We start from the raw sequence: 22,526 nt of genomic DNA, 5'->3' as shown, positions 1-22,526 counted from the left end.
CTGCTGTAACACTGAAATTTCTCAGTCTGGGATTAATAAAGTACACCTGAGTCTCTTTCATTCATTCATTCATTCATTCATTCATTCATTCATTCATTCATTCATTCATGTATGTATGTATGTATGTATGTATGTATGTATGTATGTATGTATGTATGTATGCATGTATGTATGTATGTATGTATGTATGTATGTATTTATAAATAAAGTCGACCACAGCTTCCCTGCTGCTCTCTCCTGCTCTGCCACTAGTCTTTTTATGAGACTTATTTAATGAACAGCTGATTGAGGTGCTGAGAAAATACGAAAATGTCTACATCACATTTGGCATTTAAAGAAGAACCAGACAGGATGTTGAGACTTAAAATTAAGTTATTAGCAGAGCAGTGTCACAAGTACGATTTAACTTCTGTTCACTTCTGTAAATGTGCACATATAGACTTTAGACTAAATGCTCTATAGCTCCATTCATACAATATTATTTACATTCGTAACATCTGAAAAAAATCAGTTCTGAAGACATGGCGACTTTAATTTTGCTGTGGCAGTGCGCCATGATCATTTACATGCAGCGAGAACCCTGGATATCAATACCAACGCTGGTATCAGTATTATCCATATTTGGATGTTTGGATCCTCCCGCCCACCATTGGTGTCGGAGTAACGGCCCCTTATGGAGAGGAGAAGGCCTGATGCTGACGCATGATGTTATCACTTCTGTAAATTCAGTTTAGATCAGAACCAGAGCAGGGGGAACAAAGATCATAAATTAATCAAATTTCTAGTAACAGCGTCTGAATTGATCAGAATCTGAAAACCTCTCTGTGATGTACAGGATTTTATTTAAATAAAATTTTCTTTTAAAGTGTCTTCAGACGTTGTTGTAAGACAGCAGTCAGTTAGGATTAGTGTTAACATCTGTGCAATATTTGTCTAAAGTTGTGCATAAACACAAATTTGTAAATTCTTGTCTGAGTAAAATCACACAAAATGTTTATTGTGCATTTAGTCTGTGAGAATAAGATTTAAAATGTTACAACTTCAAAAATTACAAATACAAAAATGTCATTTATGATTACAGTTTCTTCATTTTGAATTTACGAGCCACATCTGTGAAGAAACTGTCAAAAAAAAAATCATGGGGTCACAGACATTATCCATTGAGAAAATGCAGTGATGCGGACTCTGCATCGGTCTGTGCTGGTAAAGAAGGAGCTGAGCTAAGAGTAGAGTTGCTGCTTATCGAGAGGAGCCAGATGAGGTGGCTCGGGTATCTGGTCAAGATGCCTCCTGGACTCCCTGGTGAGGTGTTCCAGGCACATCCCGCAAGGAGGAAACCCCGGGGAAGACCCAGGACATTTCTCCCTTCGCCTTGGGATCCCCCTAGATGAGCTGTCTGGGTTCCCTGCTTAGACAACTGCCCCCGCAACCCAACCCGGGATAAGCGGTAGAAAATGGATCAGTGCTTTCCCCTCAGATGCATTACACACATCCAACCAGCAGATGGCGATCTTTGACTGGACCACATGCTTCAAATCTGCATGTCGAATTCACAGCAGACATGTCAAAGTGATTCATTGCTTCACAAAGGTTCGGTTTTGCCATCCCTATGATTTAAATAAACTACTCACCTTGTTTACAGACGCATGAACTGTTTAGCTGCCTGACTTCATTCAGTATTGAGATGTGTCAAAGATATATGTAGGAATTTTAATCTTTATTTATAGAGCAGCTTTGTTAGCAGTCACATTTTGTCAGACCTCTACGACTGGCGTACGGAATTCTCATGACATTTCACAAAAGAGCGTAGACATATGTAAAGTACTCTTACAACTCCTAAAGTAAAAAAAATAAATTTCTGTTAATTAAATGAGTTAACTAAAACACAATGGCTCGTTATCCTTTGCAGTCTATACCTGATGATGTAGAGCAGAAGATTTAAGAGGTTTATTGCTTCATTCCTTCGTTATTTAACCCATCATTCAGCTCAGTTCCAAGTAAAATAATTCTGTTTGTCATGGATAAACCAATTAACTCAACTGGTCTGTAGCACATCCTGTATTCCAGCACTTCAGACACAGGCGCAGTTTGTGGAATCTATTTATCTTCTTCTCTATTGATGTCTGTGACCCCAAGACATATTTTTGACATAGTGAAGACACCGTGACAATGAATACCATTTTTTATTTATAATTTTTGAACCCATAACTTTTTAAATATTATTCTTACAGACTAAATACACAACAAACATTTTATGTGTGATTTCACACACAGCTTTAGATGAATATTGCATGGGTTTGTACTTGTTAACATGAATCCTAATTGACAGCTATCTTACACCATAGCAGAGAGAACAAAATAGATCATTAGAATGAACCAGTCTCTGAGAGCTATTGAACAGTTCTTGGTTGAATTGACCTTAATTTTGTGAAATGAAACTACCAACAACGACCACCTAAAATAGATGTCAAATATCTATTGAACACTTAAAAAGAATCAGAGCAACAAACAAGCACAAATTATGAAATCTGCATGGAAAACGTGTACGGAAAAACTTAAGATGGAAGGAGAGAGAGAAGAGAGAAGTGTGAGGTTTGTGATGTGAGAGGAAAATAGAAACAAGACAAAACCAGTTCTTTTCTTCCATTCAAACCTACTTTAATCTTCTCTTTCCTTTCCTTTTTTTGACAGGCTTTAGGTGTGACACCTTAAACAAGAAGTAGAGTTTGTAACAGAAAACTATGCTGGTCTTTCTGTCTTTGTTTGTTTGTTTGTTTCCTCTCTCTGTGCAGATGACAGCTTCATGTGTTTGACCAGACACGAGCCTGTCGGTGTGTGTGGAGCCATCATCCCAGTAAGTTCTGACTGGATTCATTGTTCCTCAGCCAGAAATCAGAACATCCTCTGTTTGTCTTTGAGTTTGAACATGTTGAGTTTTTACCAAAGGAAATGTCCAGAAGTTCCTGTTTTAGAATAGAAATACTTTATTAGAAATACTTTAGTAATCCCTTTGGAGAGTCCTCAGGGAAATTTTATAATACTTTGGTGTATCTCTGCCTGTTTTTCTTTTAATTTATTTTTAATCATTTTAAAGCTCTTCTCCATTTCCTCATTACATCAGTCGTGTTCATCTATGAGTCGTCTGCTTTGTTTCTCAAACACATACCTTCTGTATTTCTCAATGAAAGTAGAGGTTTAGTTGATTCTGTCATTTATCTTTTTATCACAAATCTTTTTTAATCTGTGTTTCCCTGTGTTTAATATTTTTTCTTTTTCAGTTTTTCCCAAAAAATGTATGATCTGAAAATGGCTAAATGTAATGATCCCACACCTTTTTCCTTATTCACCAAATGTTACTCATGAATATGTGAATTAGGCCCAGTCTGCCGCCACCAGCAGTTGATGCGGTCCTTTTCAACAAACAGAGGAAACGAAATGTAGTTAAATGTCTGAATGGTGACAAACTAATTTTCTGTTAACTTCACCAGCTAGCCCAGCAACCACAGCTACCATACCTGGTAGAGGCTAACAGCATTTTGGGATTAATGGAAACCAGCAGTGAAGTAATGAAGTTCAGGCCATATTTTTCAAACTTCTTAGAATTACTCCTAAAAACACTGTTAAGAATTGCCTTAGACAGATAAGATAATCCTCGGTTAAAGCTGCACTTAAAGGTTACTTACCAAGTGTCTCACACTTTTAAAAAAGTGTAGAACTCAGCCTTAAGTGTCAATCTCAGAGCGGGGTTATGATAGTACGAGGTGCCGCATACAGAATTTTAAATGACGTCACTTCCAAGTCCATTGAATTGACCAGTCGCTGAATGGAACCATTTATCTAAGAAAATCAAAATATTTTAGAAACAACTCAGCAATTTGGTAAATGGGCAACAAGAGTGTATATTTTAACAATAATCAACAAAATTATAGGAAATATATACATTGACAATAAATCAAAAATAAATGTTTCCTAATTTAACTCCTTTTCTAGAAAAAATATTTGTACCCTTTTATTTCTAGTATAACTTTTTCTCATTTTATTTTATGTCTTTCATATTGCATTTGATGCTTGTACTTGATGTATGTTTCATGTAAAGCACTCTGAGTTGTCTAGTTGCTTAAATGTGCTAAATAATTTTGCCTTTCCTTTTCTTTCCAATTCATTAATTAGGCGACTAACATGAAACTGTTGTGCAGTTAACTTACTGCAGTCACAAGTTTCAAGTTTTTTATTTGTCACGTGCAAAATAGCAGTAAAATGCAGTCGTACATGCAGGCTGTGCACACCCATTTACCACTAGTAAAAAAGACAAAAACAACAACATAATAATAAGACAAGGGCAGAGGGTGAAGGAGGAGGCAAGTAAGTCATGTTGATGCTGTAGGTGACGTAGTTCCAGTGAGACGGCAGAATCAATCCAGGCGCTAAAATATTCATTTATTCAATTGTATTTTCACCGCTACAGTCAAAATATTGTTGAAAGTAGGAAAATAGTGTCTCTTAAGGTACACTTTGGAGCGGGGAAGATTGGGCCAACCTGACAGAATTGTCATGGGGAAGCCAAACCATACATCAACCCCCTCTACAAGCGGGTGCAGGAGAAGCAGGAAAAAATCCTCCATCTGTTCCTCACTGGAGCAAAATGCTTCCATCTTCACCTGCTTTAGAAAATCTAGAAAACACTCGTATTTTTTTCTGATTTGCAGCTCGTTGACATGTTTTCCGATGCGTGCACTCTCTCCTCTGACGGAAAGTGTGCGTGTGTGCATGTGTCTGTGTGAGTGTGCTGACCAAGCAGCAACCTCTGGCGGTAAAATGTGAAGCCTATGTGGAAGTGCAAAAAATCGCAGTTCCTCCCTCATCCACTAGGGGCTCCAAAACAGAGCAAATCCCCATTGACTCCCATGTTAAAAAGACCAACTTCACAGCAGAAATAAACATGTTTAAAGCCTGGTACATAAATCCATTTTAGGATTAATAGGTCAAGTTTACCTTCATGACAACTGTGAGGGGGGTGAATTCTATTCTACTCTATTCTACAGTCATTTAGCAGATGCTTTTATCCAAAGCGACTTACATTTGAGAGAAAGAACAACACAAGCATGAATTCAAACAAGATGGGACGTCATAATTAAGTGATAGAATTTTTTTCTAACTCATCCATTTTGGGTGTTTTGGCATAATTAGGGGCGTGTCCTTTTGATTGACATGTATCCAATATCCGTGGCAAGAATGGAGAGTGTAGCACAACCGCGGTTTTTAGCCGGCTAACCACACACCTTAGCTTTTGCCTGCCTACCTTCATTAGCTGGTTAGCTCATGTGAGATCCGAGTTGGTTCAGTTAGCTCTTAGCTACAGGCAGCTCGTAGATTGATAGACGTCAGTCCCACCCCCATGCTTACAGTCCCTCTCTCAGCTCCGCCACTTTGCCCATTTTTGTATTTTCCGGGAGCGACGGCAGACGTGACGCTACCAAGATGGCGATGGTAGGAACCTCCCAATGAGCTTCACTTTTGTTCTTCAGAAACCAACGGGTGACGTAAGAGAGGCTCCGTCCATCTTTTATATACAGTTTATGGTGCTGACTGCCGTGGACACAGAGAGCAGCTATGACATGTTGTCATGGAAACCAGATAAATAGCATTAGACTCTTTACATTTTGATAAAAGAATGAAATGTAAACCTCTTTTAGAGGAAATGTGAATTTAAATGACTGTATCGGATACATTTGAAAGTACATATGTGCGTGGTGACATCACTTCCTGTTGTGGAATGTGGTGGCGCACGTTAGCATTAGCTGCTAATACAAGTGCCCACAGTTTTAGCATTAGTTGCTAATGTGAGCAGTAATACGCTACAAAAGACTTTATTGTAATGGTTAACTTCTGAGGACTCGTGAAATCAGCCACACACACAGTGATTAAAGTAAAACCAAGATAATATATATTGAACACCAGGGGTGCGGATGCAGTCTGGAAGCAGCTCTTTAGGGAAGGGCGGCAAGGTCCTGAAAACGCTGGGGAACACAGAATCCATGAAGGTTCCAGAAAGAAAACAGTGAAGGTCCACAATCCAAAAGATAAGATAGATAAGATAATGGTCAGGCAGGCAAGGCTCATAACAACAAGGTAAGAAGCGGATACTTATACAGGGCCAGGCAGAGTTCAGTGCAGTCCAGAACAGGGGTCGTAATCTAGTAAAGGTGAAGTGATAGAACTGTAGGTCTGGATGAATTGTCGAGAGAAATTTGTAAGCCCAAGAAGTGCTGAAGCTGTCTGTGATTTTGAGGCACAGACCAATCCTGTACTGCCTTGACCTTGCCAGGGTCCATAGAGACACCCATCCGGGTAGATGATATACCCAAGAAATTAGGTCGTCCTACAGTGAAACGTGCACTTTTCAGCTTTGACATATAGCTGATTCTGCAGGAGTCGGAGAACCACGGCACAAACATGTTCCTGATGGGATTTATAGTCCTTTGAAAAGATCAGGATGCCATCAAGGTCAACAAAGACATACTGACCAACTATATCCCTAAGGAAGTCATCAACTAGTGCCTCGAAAACAGAAAGAGCATTAGACAGCCCTAACAACATGACCCGATATTTGTAATGTCCCATTGGAGTGTTGAATGCCGTCTTCCATTCATCCCCCTCCCTAATATCTAATACGAGTGAGGTGATAAGCAGTCCTGAGATCCAGCTTGGTGAAGATCGTGGCCCCTTGGATCTGGTCAAAGGCCATGTTCATGAGAGGCAGAGGGTAGCGATTCTTGATTGCTATATTATTAAGACACCTAAAATCGATGCAGGGTCTTAGAGATCCATCTTTTCCACAAAAAAGAAACCTGTACCCGCAGGGGATGAAGAAGGCCAAATGATACCCACCTTAAGGGATTTGTCTATGTAGGATTTCATGGCCTCTGGGAAACGTTCCTGGCAGAAGGTCAGTGGCAGGTCGGGGAAGGAGGCACAGATGTTCCCCCTGGCCAGTCTCAAAGCACTTCATGAGCTTAAAGCTGAGGGCCACGGGGCGGTAGTCATTAAGGCTGGAAGGACATTCTTCGGCATGGGTATGATGATGGCTCTTTTAAAGCAGGCAGGGTACACAGACTGACTCAGAGAAAGGTTGAACACCATGGACAGGAGACAGGAGCTAGCAGGTCACCATGGGACTTAAGCACTCAACCAGGAATACCATCAGATCCTGTTGCATTCCTGCAGCTCAGTCTCCTCAGTGTTCTCCACACGTCATGTTTTGTCAGGGTGAGTCCATGTACCGCTCCAGCAGAAGGAGTCTGCTGGCTGTAGCAGTTAGCATGCTAACACCACCAGAGCTAGCGCCAGCCTAAAAACCGTGGATAAAAATCATTCAGGTCCTCAGCCAGACCGGAGTCTGCACTCACCAGAGTGGGGGCTCTCCTGTAGTCCGTTATAGTTGGGAGTCCCCGCCATAAGCTCCTGAAGTCATGATGGAAAAACTGTGACTCCACTCTGTACCTTAGCGTCCTTCACTGTACGTCACAATCTGTATGACGTCACTTTGTAGTCCATCTTGCCGGTAAGAAGTCCTAAGTTGTTGGTGGCAGCACATCATGTAGGTCCGATAGTGCTGAGTCGGTGTCTGTGTGAGAGAAATGTATATGGCAGATCACGATGATGGCTGTAAATTCCTGGGGGAGATAGAAATGTCGGTACAGGATGGAGAGATGTTCTAAATATGGCGAGCACGAGCTGGAGAGCGCTTTGGTGATTTGGGGGTTACACCGGTTGTTGTTTACCATAAAACAAACTCCTCCACCTTTAGACTTGCCTCATTCCTTCGTTCTGTCTTTGCTGAAAACAGAAAAAGATTCTGACAGTGATATGTCTGGCACCAGAGGAGTGAGACATGTTTGGTCAGGCTTAAATATTGCAGTTCCTCTTGTCCGTTTGAAATCTCATGCAACCCCTGAGTTCATTCAACTTTTCTAGGGACTGGACGTTAGCAAGTAGGATACTGGGCAGAGGTGGCCGATGGGCCTGGGATCTCAGCCTGTTCCAAACACTGCCTCGATGACCTCTGTGCTTTTCCTTTTTCTGTTTTGGCAATGCGTGTCCATTGTTGTTATTATGCCGGATCTCACCGGCTACTCCTGGTCCTCATGAAATATTTCTGAAAACTTGTTTTTAACAAGTTTTAAGAGCATGAGCCCACATAGCTGAAACAACATGAAATCAAAAAGAAAACCAAACTGGAAAGGGGAGGAGATACTTATCCTTGTAGAATTAGTCACCCAAATAAAAGACTGTGGTGACCTTCCTTCTGGTTCGTGATGCTATTTTGATGTGAACTACTTGAAGCAGGTGATATAAAAAAATAAAAGAAAAATGGTTTGAAGGGAAAAAATCGGTCCGGATGCCAGTGTGATGAAAAATAAAAAAATATTAGAAAAAGTGACATCTTCAACAGATCTACAGAGTCTGTGAGGTCTCTCAAGCCAGTTGTATAAATCCCCCTGGCTGTCTGTGCCAACCCTCCTAATGTAGAGTCACGGACAAAGAACATTCCTAATCTGACATCTGAAACCACTCGTGAAACGTCCGTATAGAAACATATGATGCAATATCCAATAGGGCTTGTTGAGTTTACCAAGTTTGTGTGGTACTGTCTACTCTGAAGGTCATTGAGTTTGCTGGATCCATATGATACTTACAGAAACAGATCCTTATGCCCATATTTGCTTACTGTATCTAAATGTGATTATACTGCTAACATGATGCTAATAATTAGACATAACAGGGAAATTTAGCTAAACGCTTATAAGCTGTAATTAAAGAAAATTGAAATTGCATTTTAAAACACATTGAAAATTGATAAATAGCTTTTATTCTTAAGTTTGAGAGTAGGACTAAATTCCACAATTTCTCAGCACGAATGGCACTCTAAAGCCTGGTATACACATAAAGATTATCGGGCTATTTTTGCCTCTTCCTGACCAAGGATGGCAAACACCCAAATAACATGAGTCTTATGAGATTTTTCTGTACAATTATCATTTGGTCTGAGGTGTGTTACAAGCAGATTTGTCCCAATAATCGGCTCTGAAACGGGTCATAGCCTAGAATCGAAAATATTGAACATGTTCAATATTTACAACCCGATATCTTCATATGTGTGGTAAAAAGCCGACAACTCATGAATTGTGACTGTGTGGATGGTGATGTGGTAGCCAATCAGAGAGCGAGCTGGCTGGGGAACAAGGAAGTAAATAAAGTCTGTGTTCACGCCGTCTCCAGTCTGTTATTTTTTCAGTTTTTTGTCCTGCATATCCTCTTCCATGCTGGGTGTTGTGCTTTCTGATTGTTACTGTTTCTTCTTCGTTTTTTGCCGGTTGTTGCTATGGTTCTTCTTCAACGTTTTTGTTAGATCACATTTGGTCACATGAGATATCCGGCTCGGAGAACTAGATTGTAGATCAGTTGCAGGTTAGCATTGTTATGTGTGTATTGTTCTGTGATTAGATTATCGTAGCCACCACACACACTATGATCAAAACCATTAAATGCCTGATTTTTTATCTTCACGTGTGAGGTCTCGAACCGATAAAAAATCTCATAAGATTGAAAAAATCCTTGTGTGTACCAGGCCTAAGATGCTTGATAAGTATGGCCCCAGGTCTGTATGTTGGGGTTGGTTTTGTAAAAGACAACGAGGAGCTGACAGGATGATGACAAAAATGATGATGAGGTGTGTCTTGTGGCAGCGAGATGTACATTTTTGCCTCTACTTAGTGATGAAGGCAGTTATTTACTCTGTTGTCTTTTGTGGTTTTTTTTAGTGGAACTTTCCTCTCCTGATGTTCATGTGGAAGATCGCTCCAGCCCTAAGCTGTGGGAACACGGTGGTGATTAAACCCGCGGAGCAGACCCCCCTCACAGCCCTCCATGTTGGATCTCTTATCAAAGAGGTCTGATGTAATTTTTTTTAGTTAAAGTTGAGCTGAAATGAGTAAATAACTTTAAATCACTGTTCTACTCATAAAAAGTTGGGTTTTCATGTCTTCCTCTTGCTGAATTTCACCCAGTGAATTGAAACGTAACCCTTAAACAAAACAGGGAGGGAGTTAAAGCTGAAGATATAAAAATCTTGACTACACTATTATCGTGGGCCAAAGCTTGTTTAGTGCTGATACTTTAAAATCACATCCACAAAAAAAAAATAAAATAAAATGCAATAAAAACTTGATTCTGTGATTTAAATGAACATTTATTCAACAAATACAAGAGGAAAAAAAACAGGATAAGTGGTGCCTTCACTGACCAACTTCATCCTATTTAAAACATAGAAACAAAGAATTGATGCAGAGACACTCAGAGAAGAGACAGAATAGTTCCTGGAACAGAAACATCCATCAGTGATGGGTCTTTTCTCACTTCGGTCCAAATTCCATCAGAGGTTCATCATCAAGTTCAATAAATTTTTCTCAGTGACAGTTTGGAAAAAACTTTGGTCTTTCAGCATCTTCAGAGAACCATCAGGACACCATCATCAGTAATGACATGCAACACAGACTCAGGCGGTGACCATTTGCTCGGTCAGCATTTATCTAGTATTCTATTGACTGGAGGACATTTGACAGACAGCTCATTCAGCAACCCCAACGAGAGGAAAAAAGATCCAAGAGCAGAAGTTTTTAGAGCAGAGAAGGCATCTCTTAGTGTGAGGGAAAGGGACTCTGTTGCTTGAGCACAGTAGAGTTGAACCTGCAACACTAAACTTGAGAAGACGAGCAGAGTTTTAAAAGGACGGCGATATATTTGAGAGCAAGAAGGGACTTTTTGAGTGTGAGAACAGAATTTTAGAGAGACGGCAAGATGATATTTGAGTGTGAAAACAAGAAATCTTTCTTTCAAATCGAACAATTACACTATTGATTAAAGATGGGGAAATACCTCCCTAGAATATGTGAGACCTCCTTCAGAACGACTTCCAACAGAAAATGTTGGAGCATCATAATGAGAAGGATAAAACAACAACAACCAGGAAATCTGGGATTCAGCCAGATTGGACACAGATTCCTCTGGAAAACTAAAAAATCAGGAGCCTCAGTTCCACAGGAAGCTGATAGAACACAATAGAAACATGACTCCATCCAACTTCTACTGAGTGGTGCTGCAGCAGGTTCTACATCTGGTTCTGGTTCCTGAATAAATTTGGTCAGAGAAGAAGCTAAAGATCATTTCTGTGGACTTATTATGGGTTTAAGTTTGATGTGAAGTCGGTGTTTGGACCGTAAACTCTATGAGTAGAACAAGTCTTAGAGGACAATAATTAGAGGAAACGCACCTGTGACTTACCCCATGAGGTCACTGGACAGTACCGTGTGTGTTGCTTCACTAATGTGGTTTCTGGGTTTTCATTTGAGGCGGAGTTTCCTCCTGGAGTTGTGAACATCGTTCCAGGGTTTGGGCCCACTGCTGGAGCAGCTATTGCTGACCACAGAGATGTGGATAAAGTTGCCTTCACTGGCTCCACAGAGGTACGACAACTTCATCTGAATTATTTTTTTAGATGAATAACAGCTCAGTTCACTGATGTAGGATCCAGCTGCTGTTTCAGTGTTACCATCAGCCATTACCATCAAGGGGTCCAGCTTGGGACATTTCTCTAAACCCTGATCTCTGTTATGTTTCCATAGCAACCGTACCCTTACCCGGTAGGCGGGGTATCAACTGGATAGCGATTCATGTGTTAACTACACAATAGCATGATGTCATAGCAATGCAACACCTTCCTTGAAATATAATAAAGAACGTGACACAGAGACAAAGGTCGAGAATGGTGGACATCCAGCAGTTCTTTCTTCTTGACATGTGGCTTTTAATAACAATAACTCCACTGTATATTTTAACATGGAGCATGAAGTAATACAGGAAGTGATCATTCTTTCAACCAATCAATGGATTGCATTGTGTCGAACTCCACACTTTAGGGTTGGATCGGTAAGATAGGGACCCCAATGGAAGGGTCCTAAATACCCTTCCCAGTTTTTACCTGTGGAAATGCATACAAAAAGGGGAGCAAGCTGTCTGTGACCGTGATGGCCAGTACAGACCAGTCCCCTCATCAAGCTGTCCCGTACCAACCCGTCCTGTATTAACACATCCTGTACCAACCCGTCCTGCGTCAACCTTGTCCCTCTTTGAGCTGTCCTGTAACAAGCCATCATGTACATACCCTATTCCTTGCAGAGCCGTCTCGTATCAATCAGTCCAGAATCGGACGGACCCAGTCTTGCATTGAGCCATCCAGTACCGAGGTGTCCATTACTGAGCCGTCCCATACCAATCAGTCCCATTCCATGCCATCCCATACCAATCAGTCTCGTACCTATCCGTCCCATACCAATCAGACCCCTACCGAGCAGTCCCATATGGAGCCATCCCGTACCAACGCTCTTCCCCATTGGGCTGTCCTGTACTAAGTCATCCGATACCAACACCATCTCACATCAAGCCATCTGGTATCAACCCCATCCTGCATCGAGCCATCCTGTACCGACTTTGTCCCGAGCCCGTCTTGCATCAAGCCATCGCATACGGGCCCCGTCCCGCCTCAAGTCATCCTGTACTGGGCCGTCTGTCCCGTACTAACCCCATTCTGCATTGCACTGTCCTTTACTGAGCCGTCGCATACTGACCAGTCCTGTATCAAGCTAGACTCATTGGTGGAAACTGGGATTAAGGTGCCACTTTAACCAGATTGACCCATTCTTTGTTTCACTAATGACAGAATAAAACAATGCAGAACAGGCTATATTGCAGACTCTCTTTAAGAAACCTGACTTGGACCCCGCTATTCTTGCTAATTACAGGGCCATTTACCTTAAATTAGGGCTGTCGCAATTACAGGTAAATCTATTTTTTTTAATCTATTTTAGATAAATTCCAACAGGTTTTAAGTTCCATTATAGCATGGAAATAGCACTTTAAAAAAATCTTTAACAATCTTAAAGTCTTGATGCAGGTTGCCCAGCTACCTTGATCCTTTTGGCTCTTACTGCAGCTTTTGATACAATAGACCACCTGATCCTTCTAAGTCAGTTGGGACGGTGTTGTTTAAGAGGTGCTGTTTTAAACTGGCTTCGGTCCGATCTTGCTGATTGGACTTTTACTGTCCAGTTTGCAAAGTATTTTTTGGTAGCTGCTACTCTTTCCTTTGGGGTCCCACAGGGATCCATTTAAGCCTTCTATTCTCCCTATATATGCTTCCACTAGTACAATATTTAGCAAGCATGGGATCTCCTATCGCTGCTTTGCGGATGATCTTCAGATCTATGTTTCCCTCAAATCAAAAGAAACTTCTGTTTCTGGGTTGCTTAACTGTCTGAGAGACCTGGATGGCACTTGAGTTCCTCCATTTGAATGAACAGAAAACTGAAGTTTTTGCCCCCTTCCTGATTTCTTATTTTTTGCCCCTTACACAAACTTTCTTCTAAAGCTCCCGCCATCTCTACATTTCTTTTTTTACTAGCCAGACTCCTCTTCATTATCAGATTTTTTATTTTTTATTTATTGTTTTTTATCTTATGTATGTATTTTGAATTTTGGAATTTCTGTAATCTTGCTGGACCTGGCCAGAAGGACAGGAAAAAAGGAGAATAGTGAATAGAAGTAAAAGGAAAGTAGAAAAAAGAAAGGGGAGACAAAGATACAGCAGACAGAAGCAACAACCTTTAATCCGACATAACACCAGACAACCAGCTGCTACACTTGTACAGACACACAACAGAGAATTTACTACAGCTTTAATAGGTAAACTAAGCTGACAATCATCAGGATCTTCTAAAAAAAACTACAACAAAACAAAAACAAAAAAAGGAAATGTGTATGACAACAACAGCCAAAGTACCAGATACACACACAAAGAAAACTAAACACACGCATCTCTTAGTGTATAAACCCCCTGGACAACTCAGTGACTGTCAGCATGCAGAGGATGAGAAATAAGGAGTGATCAGAGTTGAGTGTGATCCTGCAGATGTGACCGTGCCTATACAGAGGCTAGAGGCAGACTAGGGTGGCCCAGAGACCACAGGCGATCAACAGCAATCTTGGACCCTAAACCTCAACCACCCCACAACAAAGGTGACCCCGGATGGCAGAGGAAGGCCCCAGCCAGAGCCCCCCGTGGCCACGCACTACTGCTACTACTCAGATGTAGTAGACTGGGCACCCCCCTACCTGCTTCCGTTGATGACAGAACTTGGTCCTGATTGGTTCAATATCTGCTGACACAAACTCAGATTTTCTGACGAACTTACATGTAACATGTAATGTTGTGTAATGTGTTATTTTGTCTTATGGAAGCAGCTAAGGGTTCAATAAAAATAGCAAAAAGTGAAGAGAAAGCGGGCAGCCCTGCCTGGTGCCTCTGTCCAAACAGAAGCTTGGAGAAGTTTGATCATTGGTCTTCACACAATTTCCAGTTTACTTGGTCAAATGTTTTTTCTGCATCTAAAGAAGTGGATTCCAGATTTTGTAGGGTCAAATAATCTATTATGTTAATTAATCTACGCATGTTAGTAGAGGAATGTCTACCTTTAATAAAGCCTGTTTGGTCAGGATGTATTATTAGAGGGGTTATTTTTTCATCCTTCTGGCCAAAGCTTTGCTAATTATTTTAAGATTTACATTTATTGATGAAACAGAAACTGTGGGACACGAAGTATACTGACTCTAGACAGAGTCCTTTGGCCAATCAAGAAACAAAGCACAGTGGGCTGATTCCTACAGTAAAATTTGGACATTGAATAGTTGAAATAGGATTTACATAATCTTACATATGCAGTGCATACAAAAGAAAATCTGCAAAACAGCGAGACCGCAGAAGATGAACCGCGATATGGCAAGAGACCACCGTATTTCTAATATCATACTGTAGAAAGTGGGTGCCAGCGTTGTCCAGAATTCTTTGTAGAATTCTGCTGGGTAACCATCTGGACCTGGAGCTTTATTGTTGGGCATATGCTGGAGAGCTTCACAGAGTTTGCAGACTATTTTTTCTTATGAGAAGAAAAGGAAATTATTTTCTCTCTCATTACTGCTTTTCCTGCTTCCCAAAGAACACAGAAAAGAAGGTGTATTCTCTTAGTGTGGGATGGTGAGAGCACCAACCATCACAAAGACAAAATCCTTCATGTACTGTTTAACAGTTTCTGAGGATTTCCAGACTTAGTAACTTTCTGTGGTACTTTTTTTGTCCAGTATAATGTTAAAATCACCTCCTATAATTAATGTGTTATCTGAGTGACCATAGAGTGAGGCGAAGAGGGAGTGAAAGAAGGAGGATCATCAACATTTGGTCCATATATATTTGCGATACATAACTTAACATTTTGAATAGATATTGCAACTATTATAAATCTGCCTTCTCGATCTGCGATTAATGTCAAAGTTTAAGCTTCTATTAATAGGAGTTGCTCCTCCTCTTTGCCTAAAACAAGCTGAGTACACATGTGGAAACTGAAAGATCTAGTTTTAACCTCTTTTCCCTTTGTACGAGCTCCACGAACCTTCTAAGTGACAAACCTCAGTGTGTTCATGATCCGACCACAGAAATGAGGCTACAGGCATATTACTGAAGCGTGTGTGAGTGCACTCCACTGCTTCTTTGTGTGCATGTGTGTCTGCCAGCTGACATGGCTCTGTGTTTAAGCAGGGTTCCAGACTAACTTTCTTTACGAGGAGCACAGCGGCCCCTAACTTAAATTTTTAGAAGCGCAAGCAGAAAATTTAGGGGTGCACTGAAATCACCTTGCAAAGCAAATATTCACATTTCCTCTCATTTTCACTGTATTAGTGATAAATACTTAAACAATAAATTCAGAAATTACAATCTTTACAATTTACAAGTTTTGTGCAGCAGTTGACATGAAAAAAATCTTATTGGCTGCACTAATACAAAACAAGGAGACATAGAACTTGTCAAATCAAATCAAATCAGATTTGATTTGATTTTCACTTTGTAGTTGAAGCAGAACGGCAACTTTGTCCCCTTCATCCCCCACAGGACATGGTCTGACTGGTCCATGTAGTTCCTGGTAATAAACAGCTTCAGGGACTGATCCTTCTCTCCAGCCACTGTTCCCACTCCTCAGTAAGAACAGCAGCTATTGGCTGTCCTAGAAGTCGCTAATTAGCATAATCAGCCTGGTACATATAGCTGTAATGGATGCTGCCATGAAGAGGGACGTTGTGGGAAAGGCAAAAATTGATAAAAAGACAACCTTAAAATTATTAGAACAGCAAATAAATAAATAAATATAATATTTCAGTCAATATTTTCTTTATTTTTTAGTTCCCGTTTTAAGTGTATTTTGTTTTTTAGTTAGGCGTCTTTCACATGTCACAACACTTTTAAGTTTGAAATATTTTTGCCCACGCTCTTCTTTAATAGACATTACTCCAGCGCAGGATCCTCCAGCAGGGAGAGAAGATCAATTTTCCACTAGGATGTTGGGAGTGTTATGAAAGTATTACATCTGAAGATGAGTATGTATAATTTAGAGATTAATGTTTTGTGATTGTTGATTTTGGTGAGTTGTTCACTAAGCTGAGACGGTTGTAATGTACTTTTTTTTAACTGATCTTCAGATTTTTGCCTTTTTTATTGATTGCGGGAGGAAATGTAAGTCTGAGATTGAGATGTTTTCACAATGATGTTGTTCCAGTTCCAGTTGGGGCTAATTACGATTATGTTTATTGATCTATTTCTCTAAATTGGGAACTTGACTTGTGAGTAGGTAACGATGGAAGTTTGGTGCCTCGAGTCCTTGCCACTTGTAATGTTGCAAGTGAAATTCTGGGTTTTTTTTTTTTTTCAATAAAATTGTGTTAATGAGTTGAGTTCTGGACCAGTTATCTGGGGATGAAGAGAACAAGTAATTAATCTGCGGTAAGGTTTTTATTTTGACTACCGCTGTTCTTCCAGTGAGGATTAGTAGTAATATTTAGACCTATATTAAAAGGTGTAGTTCTTTTATACATATGTGGTCTATTTAAGATTGAGTATAGTCAGAGTGTTGGATATGGGCTTTCTTTCATCCAACCACTTCCTTGTCTGTCAACCAGTGAGCATATACATGGATGTACGTTAGCTTATTAGTAAGATTTAACACAGGTATGTGAGTCACAGCAGATACTGACCCTGATGAAGACCTAGTTGGTCACAACGGGTTAGTCTTTTTTAGTTGTTTTGCCATATAAAAATAAAGGCTTTTATATAAGTTTAGAAAATCAGTCTGAAGAGCACCTATGGTTATTTTTTAGGCTACTTGTCTCTACAAAGTTTTCCCACTTTAAGCAACTTTAAGCACTTTTTAAGTCAGAATAACCGTGTTGTGATCTCAGTAATTTTGTATAATTGTCCGTCCACATAGAGCTGATCAGTTACCAACACTGCACATTAATGTTGGGTGGAACATTTTTCATTGCCCGTTCATTTCTCATGAGAATTAGTTGTTCTGTTTCTCCATCGTCCTGTTCTCTCTTCTTCTCTGGTTTGTTCCTTTCACTGGTCACATGTTAGAGTGTGGCTCAACACTGCCCGGGGTTTCTGGTGGTATTGCTCAGTTTGCTACATCAAACGACAGATACGCAAGGCCCCCGATAACGGATCGAATTACAACTAAAGTGTCTATCCATCTGCGTATCTGTCTTCTGCGTCGAGCATAAATGGGCCTTAATAGTTAATGTTCATGACAGTCCAGTTAGAAACAGACCAGGGCTTAGCCCAGACCAGAAGTAAATTTAAAAATTAGAGGAGCTTGATATATATAAATATATATATATAAATATATATATGTGTGTGTGTGTGTGTGTGTGTGTGTGTGTGTGTGTGTCCTCTATCCACTCTCTCTCCTGATTATAAGACAACTCCCAATTTCCATAACTAATCCTCAGAAAAAGACTATCAGTGTGTCCCCTAACATTATACCCCTAACAGATCAAATTGAACAATTCTGATCTGATTTCTATGTCACAGCAGAAGTCCTTTAAGTCTCATTTGCTCAATAAACGGTTAATACTGAGTTATTTTATTAAAAACTAAACATTCTGGTGTTATTTAGCTGATATGCACATGGACTGTATAGGATATACATGACATATGTCAGAGCTGATCTCTCTGTCGTGCTCTCGGAGTTTCCCCTGAGATGTGCACACACACTGACACCTGCTGGCATGTAGCATAATCTAATGTCTTGTGTAGCAACCCCCGACGGCGATCTGCTTGTGTCAAACAAAAAATACACATATTTGGGACAATACTGTGTATCTTACCCTTTACTTTTCTTCTAAAAAAGCTAAGGAGTTGTAACTGCTTTACTTTAGATTTTCTGTCCACTTTGCTATCTCTGGTTTGCCGCGCTCCGACTGCTGCGGCTCTCTCCTCTGCACATGCGCACACAGAGCCGTCTGGTTATCGGCTGTGGGTTTGTGGCGCTATAGAAGCAACGTACTGTAATCTGACACCCAGTAACTTCATTTGACGTTAGTGACAGGGCTAATCAGACCCTCCAACCCACAGTCCAGCCCTGCTCAGCCCAGCGTTGCTCTGGATGTGAGAGTGTGTGTGTGTGTGTGCGTGTGTGTAGCCTGTCGCTGTTGAGGAATAGCGGAGTGGAGCGGCTGGAGGAGCGGGCGGCACTTAAGTTTAACTGCATCTATATACAGTGATTGGTCTTTGCTTCTGGGGCTAAACTCAAAAGACCCGGAAAAATCGGCTGACGACGCCCCTGAAACAGACTGAACCAGTATGGCTTGTTTGGAAGGGCTGAAGGAGAAAACCTCTGCACTCAGAAAAGAACATGGCAGCATGGCTTAGGCTGGCAACGCTGCATCTGAACAAACCACACCTGGAACAGACCAGACCAAAGTGCACATGTTTGGCCAGAATGTAGAAACACCAAACACATATAATTTATGTTAACTGGTAGAACTCACGCAGAACTATAAAAACTTTTCATGGACTTGTGGTCTAAAGCAACATGGATGCAGTCTGTTCTCTATCTGTGTCCAGGTTGGTCAGCTGATCACAGCGGCAGCAGCCAACAGTAACCTGAAGCGAGTGACTTTGGAGCTGGGAGGGAAAAACCCCTGCATCGTGTTCGCTGACTGCGACTGTAAGCAAATATATTCTCTTTTCTTTACACGTTTCATTGGACCAGAACCTCCAGCTAGATGGGTGTGATTAGACATAAGGTCAGTGAAACAGCTGGTGTTCTGCCCCTGGATGGCCTGGTTCTCCCTGGTTCCGCTGGAGCCCATCAGCTGATGTTCACCACAGAACGAGGAGAGTTGGCTGACGCTTTAACTGCAGCCTCCAGTGTCTCTAAAATAAAATCTGGTTCACTCAGAATGACTGTAAACTGTCCAGGATAGAGATGGTTCTCCTGCCACTGCTGTCCTCTGTCGGTTGCAGCTTCCTCAATGTTCATCTTCCTAAAGATCTTCCTCTCATCATCATCATTCTCGTTCTTTTAACATTTTATAAGCATTAATTTGGTTTATCTGGCCTGAGATAAACAGGAAGTGAGCAGAGGGAGGGACATGACCGTCATACATGGACCGCCCACTTAGGTGGCCACCTACTGGTTCCCACCAGTGAGCTCCATGTTCAGGACTCTGTGGTCCAGGACTACAAACTAACAGATTGTTGTCCATATGTGGATTCTGACTGGAAATCATGGAAAAAACTCTGTCCTCTTGTTCCCACGTGAATTCCTGCAAATCCTCTGTGAGCCGGTCCTGACAAGACCTAATCTGGACCAGTTCTGTTCCGTACCAGTTCTGATTTGGATATGTTCTGATCCAGACCAGTTCTGATACAAACTGGGTCTAATACGTACTGGTTCTGACATGGACTGGTTCTGATATGATCAGGTTCTAATACAGACCAGTTCTGATTTGGACAGGTTCTGAACTGGATCAGTTCTGATCCAGAACGGTTCTGATTTGGACCAGTCCTGACAGGTTCTGATTCGGACAGGTTCTGACTTCCTGTTCAGATCTGAGTTTAAATAAACTGCATCGTGATTGGATGCTCTGTTTCTTCTGAGTGGTGTGTAGCTGTGATCCAGCATTCAGTTGCCATGGAAACAGAAAACAATCTACATGTCGTTTTAGTAAAATGAGTAAGTTTGGATTTTTAACATCTTCCTTCAGCTAAGATTCTGAATTCAACACTCATTTCTGGTCCAGAGACTGGTGTTAGGTTCAGATTTAAATCTGGATCAACAAGATGATGAACTGACGTTAAATGAGGTGATTAGAGAGGAAAACTCAGACTGAAACTTTAGTTAAAGGTTTCAGTCATCAGGATGAGAATCGGTAGATTTAATATGGTTACCACGGTCCAGTCCTGTCCTGTCCTGTCCCATCCAGTCCAGTCTAGTCTGGTCCTGTCCAGTCCTGTCCCATCCAGTCTAGTCCAATCATGTCCAGTCTAGTCCTGTCCTGTCCTGTCCCATCCAGTCCAGTCTAGTCTGGTCCTGTCCAGTCCTGTCCCATCCAGTCTAGTCCAGTCCCATCCCGTCCAGTCCAGTCCAGTCCCGTCTCATTCTATCCCAATCATGTCCAGTCCTGTCCAGTTCTGTCCTGTCCTGTTCTGTCCCATCCCGTCCAGTCCATTCCCATCCAGTCTAGTCCAGTCCCATCCCGTCCAGTCCTGTCCCATCCCATCCTGTCCTGTCCCATCCAGTCTAGTCCAGTTCCATTCCATCCAGTCCAGTCCCATCCCATCCTGTCCCGTCCCATCCAGTCTAGTCCAGTTCCATTACGTCCAGTCCAATCCAGTACAGATTATTTACAAAGCACTTTAAACATAACACTGCTGACCAAAGAGCTGCACAATAAAACAGCAAATCATTTACAAAACATGCATATCTATAAATAAATGTCCCGTGCAGACTGGAAACCTGATACGGATTATTTGGTTTAAATATGTTGTATTTGATGGAGTCAGCTGGTTGGACAGACTGGATGAGATGAGGTGGATCTACAGATCGATCTGCTGACCGATACAGAAGCGTCTCTACTTATAACTTTTACCTGGACTATGTCGGCCCTGTTCTCTTTGACCTGTGGGCTGCAGGAAACACGCAGACCACCCAAACACAAAGAACTGGATTCATCTGTAGAAGAATTTAAGCAGCTGTTTGATGTGTGTGCAGTGCAGCTGGCTGTGGAGGAAATTCAGAAAGGAGCGTTTTATAACCAGGGTCAATGCTGCACGGCTGCATCACGGATCTTTGTGGAGGAAAGTATTTATGAAGAATTTGTGCAGCGCAGCGTAGAAAACGCTAAGAAGATCGTCATCGGAGACCCTATGGACCCTCAGACCACACATGGACCACAGGTATGGACATTACACTCTGATTGTGGGTAGTTCTAGACTTTTTGTCCCTTCAGGTAATTTTCCTGGCTGTGTTTCACCATATGGGATGATTCCATGTAAGAACTTTGAAATTCCAGCTTTTATTATTTTAAAGGTCAACAGGACAAATTTCTTCCCCTTACAGGACAAAAAGTCCTTGCCCCAACACTGATGTAAAACATTACAGTTTGATATTATTTTCCACTTTTTTTGCTCAAATTGCTAAATCAACTTCATTCCTAATTAAAAAGCCCAGATACATAATTATTTAAATCATATTCTATATATTTTTTTTTGTTTGTTTTGTTTTGTTTTGTTTTTCTTTTTTCATAAAACGGGGACGTCATGTGTTCAAACTGTCATTTAAAGGGTTAAAAAACATTTTAATAATTGGCAGTTTTAATAGGACTAAAGTCTTTTGGAAGATTAATACAAAAAATAATCTGTAGTTTTTTTTATAGCAGTTTTTGGGAGAGAACTTTTTCAAGGGTCAGTGACAGAAAAATGTAATCTATTATTAAAAATCGTTTCTATTGGTATCTAATCACTTTACTGAAGCAACTGTTATGTTTTTATTCTCTTAGAATGAAACATTTATATCTACTGGCCGTGGGTTCACATACATGGCAGCTGCCGCCATTTTTACTACGGTGTCTCTGAATGGACAAACAACTCTGTGCGTGAAGCTTTAAAACTGGAGTAGCAGCTTTGTCTGATAGGAGCTAGAACTCCATCTAGGATACAAAACGCAGATCATAGAAGAAGAAAGTAGTCATGTAGTTACCTGTAGGTCAGCCATCGCTGCACCTGAGGCCGCTGGATCCACTCACACATGAAAACATCTTCATGTCTGGAAGAATTCAACAATAAATCAGTGAATGTGGAATTATTCTCCTACGATTAATTGATATTCATCCATTGTATTTCTGAATCCTTCAGATTGACCAGCAGCAGTTTGATAAAATTATGGATCTGATAGAAAGTGGGAAAAACGAGGGGGCCAGACTGGAACATGGAGGAGGAGCTGTAGGTGAGAAGAGCCTCTTCATCCAGCCCACCATCTTCTCTGGAGTCAAAGATCACATGAGGATTGCAAAGGAAGAGGTTT

At 41.0% G+C, this 22,526-nt stretch overlaps 1 protein-coding gene across 4 annotated transcripts in view; it reads left to right on the top strand.

Moving 5' to 3' along the window:
- Positions 1 to 22,526, top strand: part of aldh1a3 (aldehyde dehydrogenase 1 family, member A3) — a 48,910-nt gene that overhangs the window by 16,285 nt on the left and 10,099 nt on the right. Inside the window, exons 6-11 of one of the 4 annotated variants that reach the window (XM_041992852.1) lie at positions 2,793 to 2,854; positions 9,822 to 9,950; positions 11,409 to 11,522; positions 19,064 to 19,166; positions 21,216 to 21,400; positions 22,358 to 22,522. In XM_041992852.1, the coding sequence (XP_041848786.1) occupies positions 2,793 to 2,854; positions 9,822 to 9,950; positions 11,409 to 11,522; positions 19,064 to 19,166; positions 21,216 to 21,400; positions 22,358 to 22,522 (758 nt within the window). The remainder of the gene's footprint in view (positions 1 to 2,792; positions 2,855 to 9,821; positions 9,951 to 11,408; positions 11,523 to 19,063; positions 19,167 to 21,215; positions 21,401 to 22,357; positions 22,523 to 22,526) is intronic. The other 3 variants (XM_041992867.1, XM_041992859.1, XM_041992876.1) reach the window with 3 other exon arrangements.

This window comes from Melanotaenia boesemani, chromosome 1, assembly GCF_017639745.1.
Source record: "Melanotaenia boesemani isolate fMelBoe1 chromosome 1, fMelBoe1.pri, whole genome shotgun sequence".
Lineage (NCBI taxonomy): Eukaryota > Metazoa > Chordata > Actinopteri > Atheriniformes > Melanotaeniidae > Melanotaenia > Melanotaenia boesemani.
The sequence above is the reverse complement of the archived record's forward strand: the minus strand, read 5'-3'. Positions and strand labels throughout refer to the sequence as shown.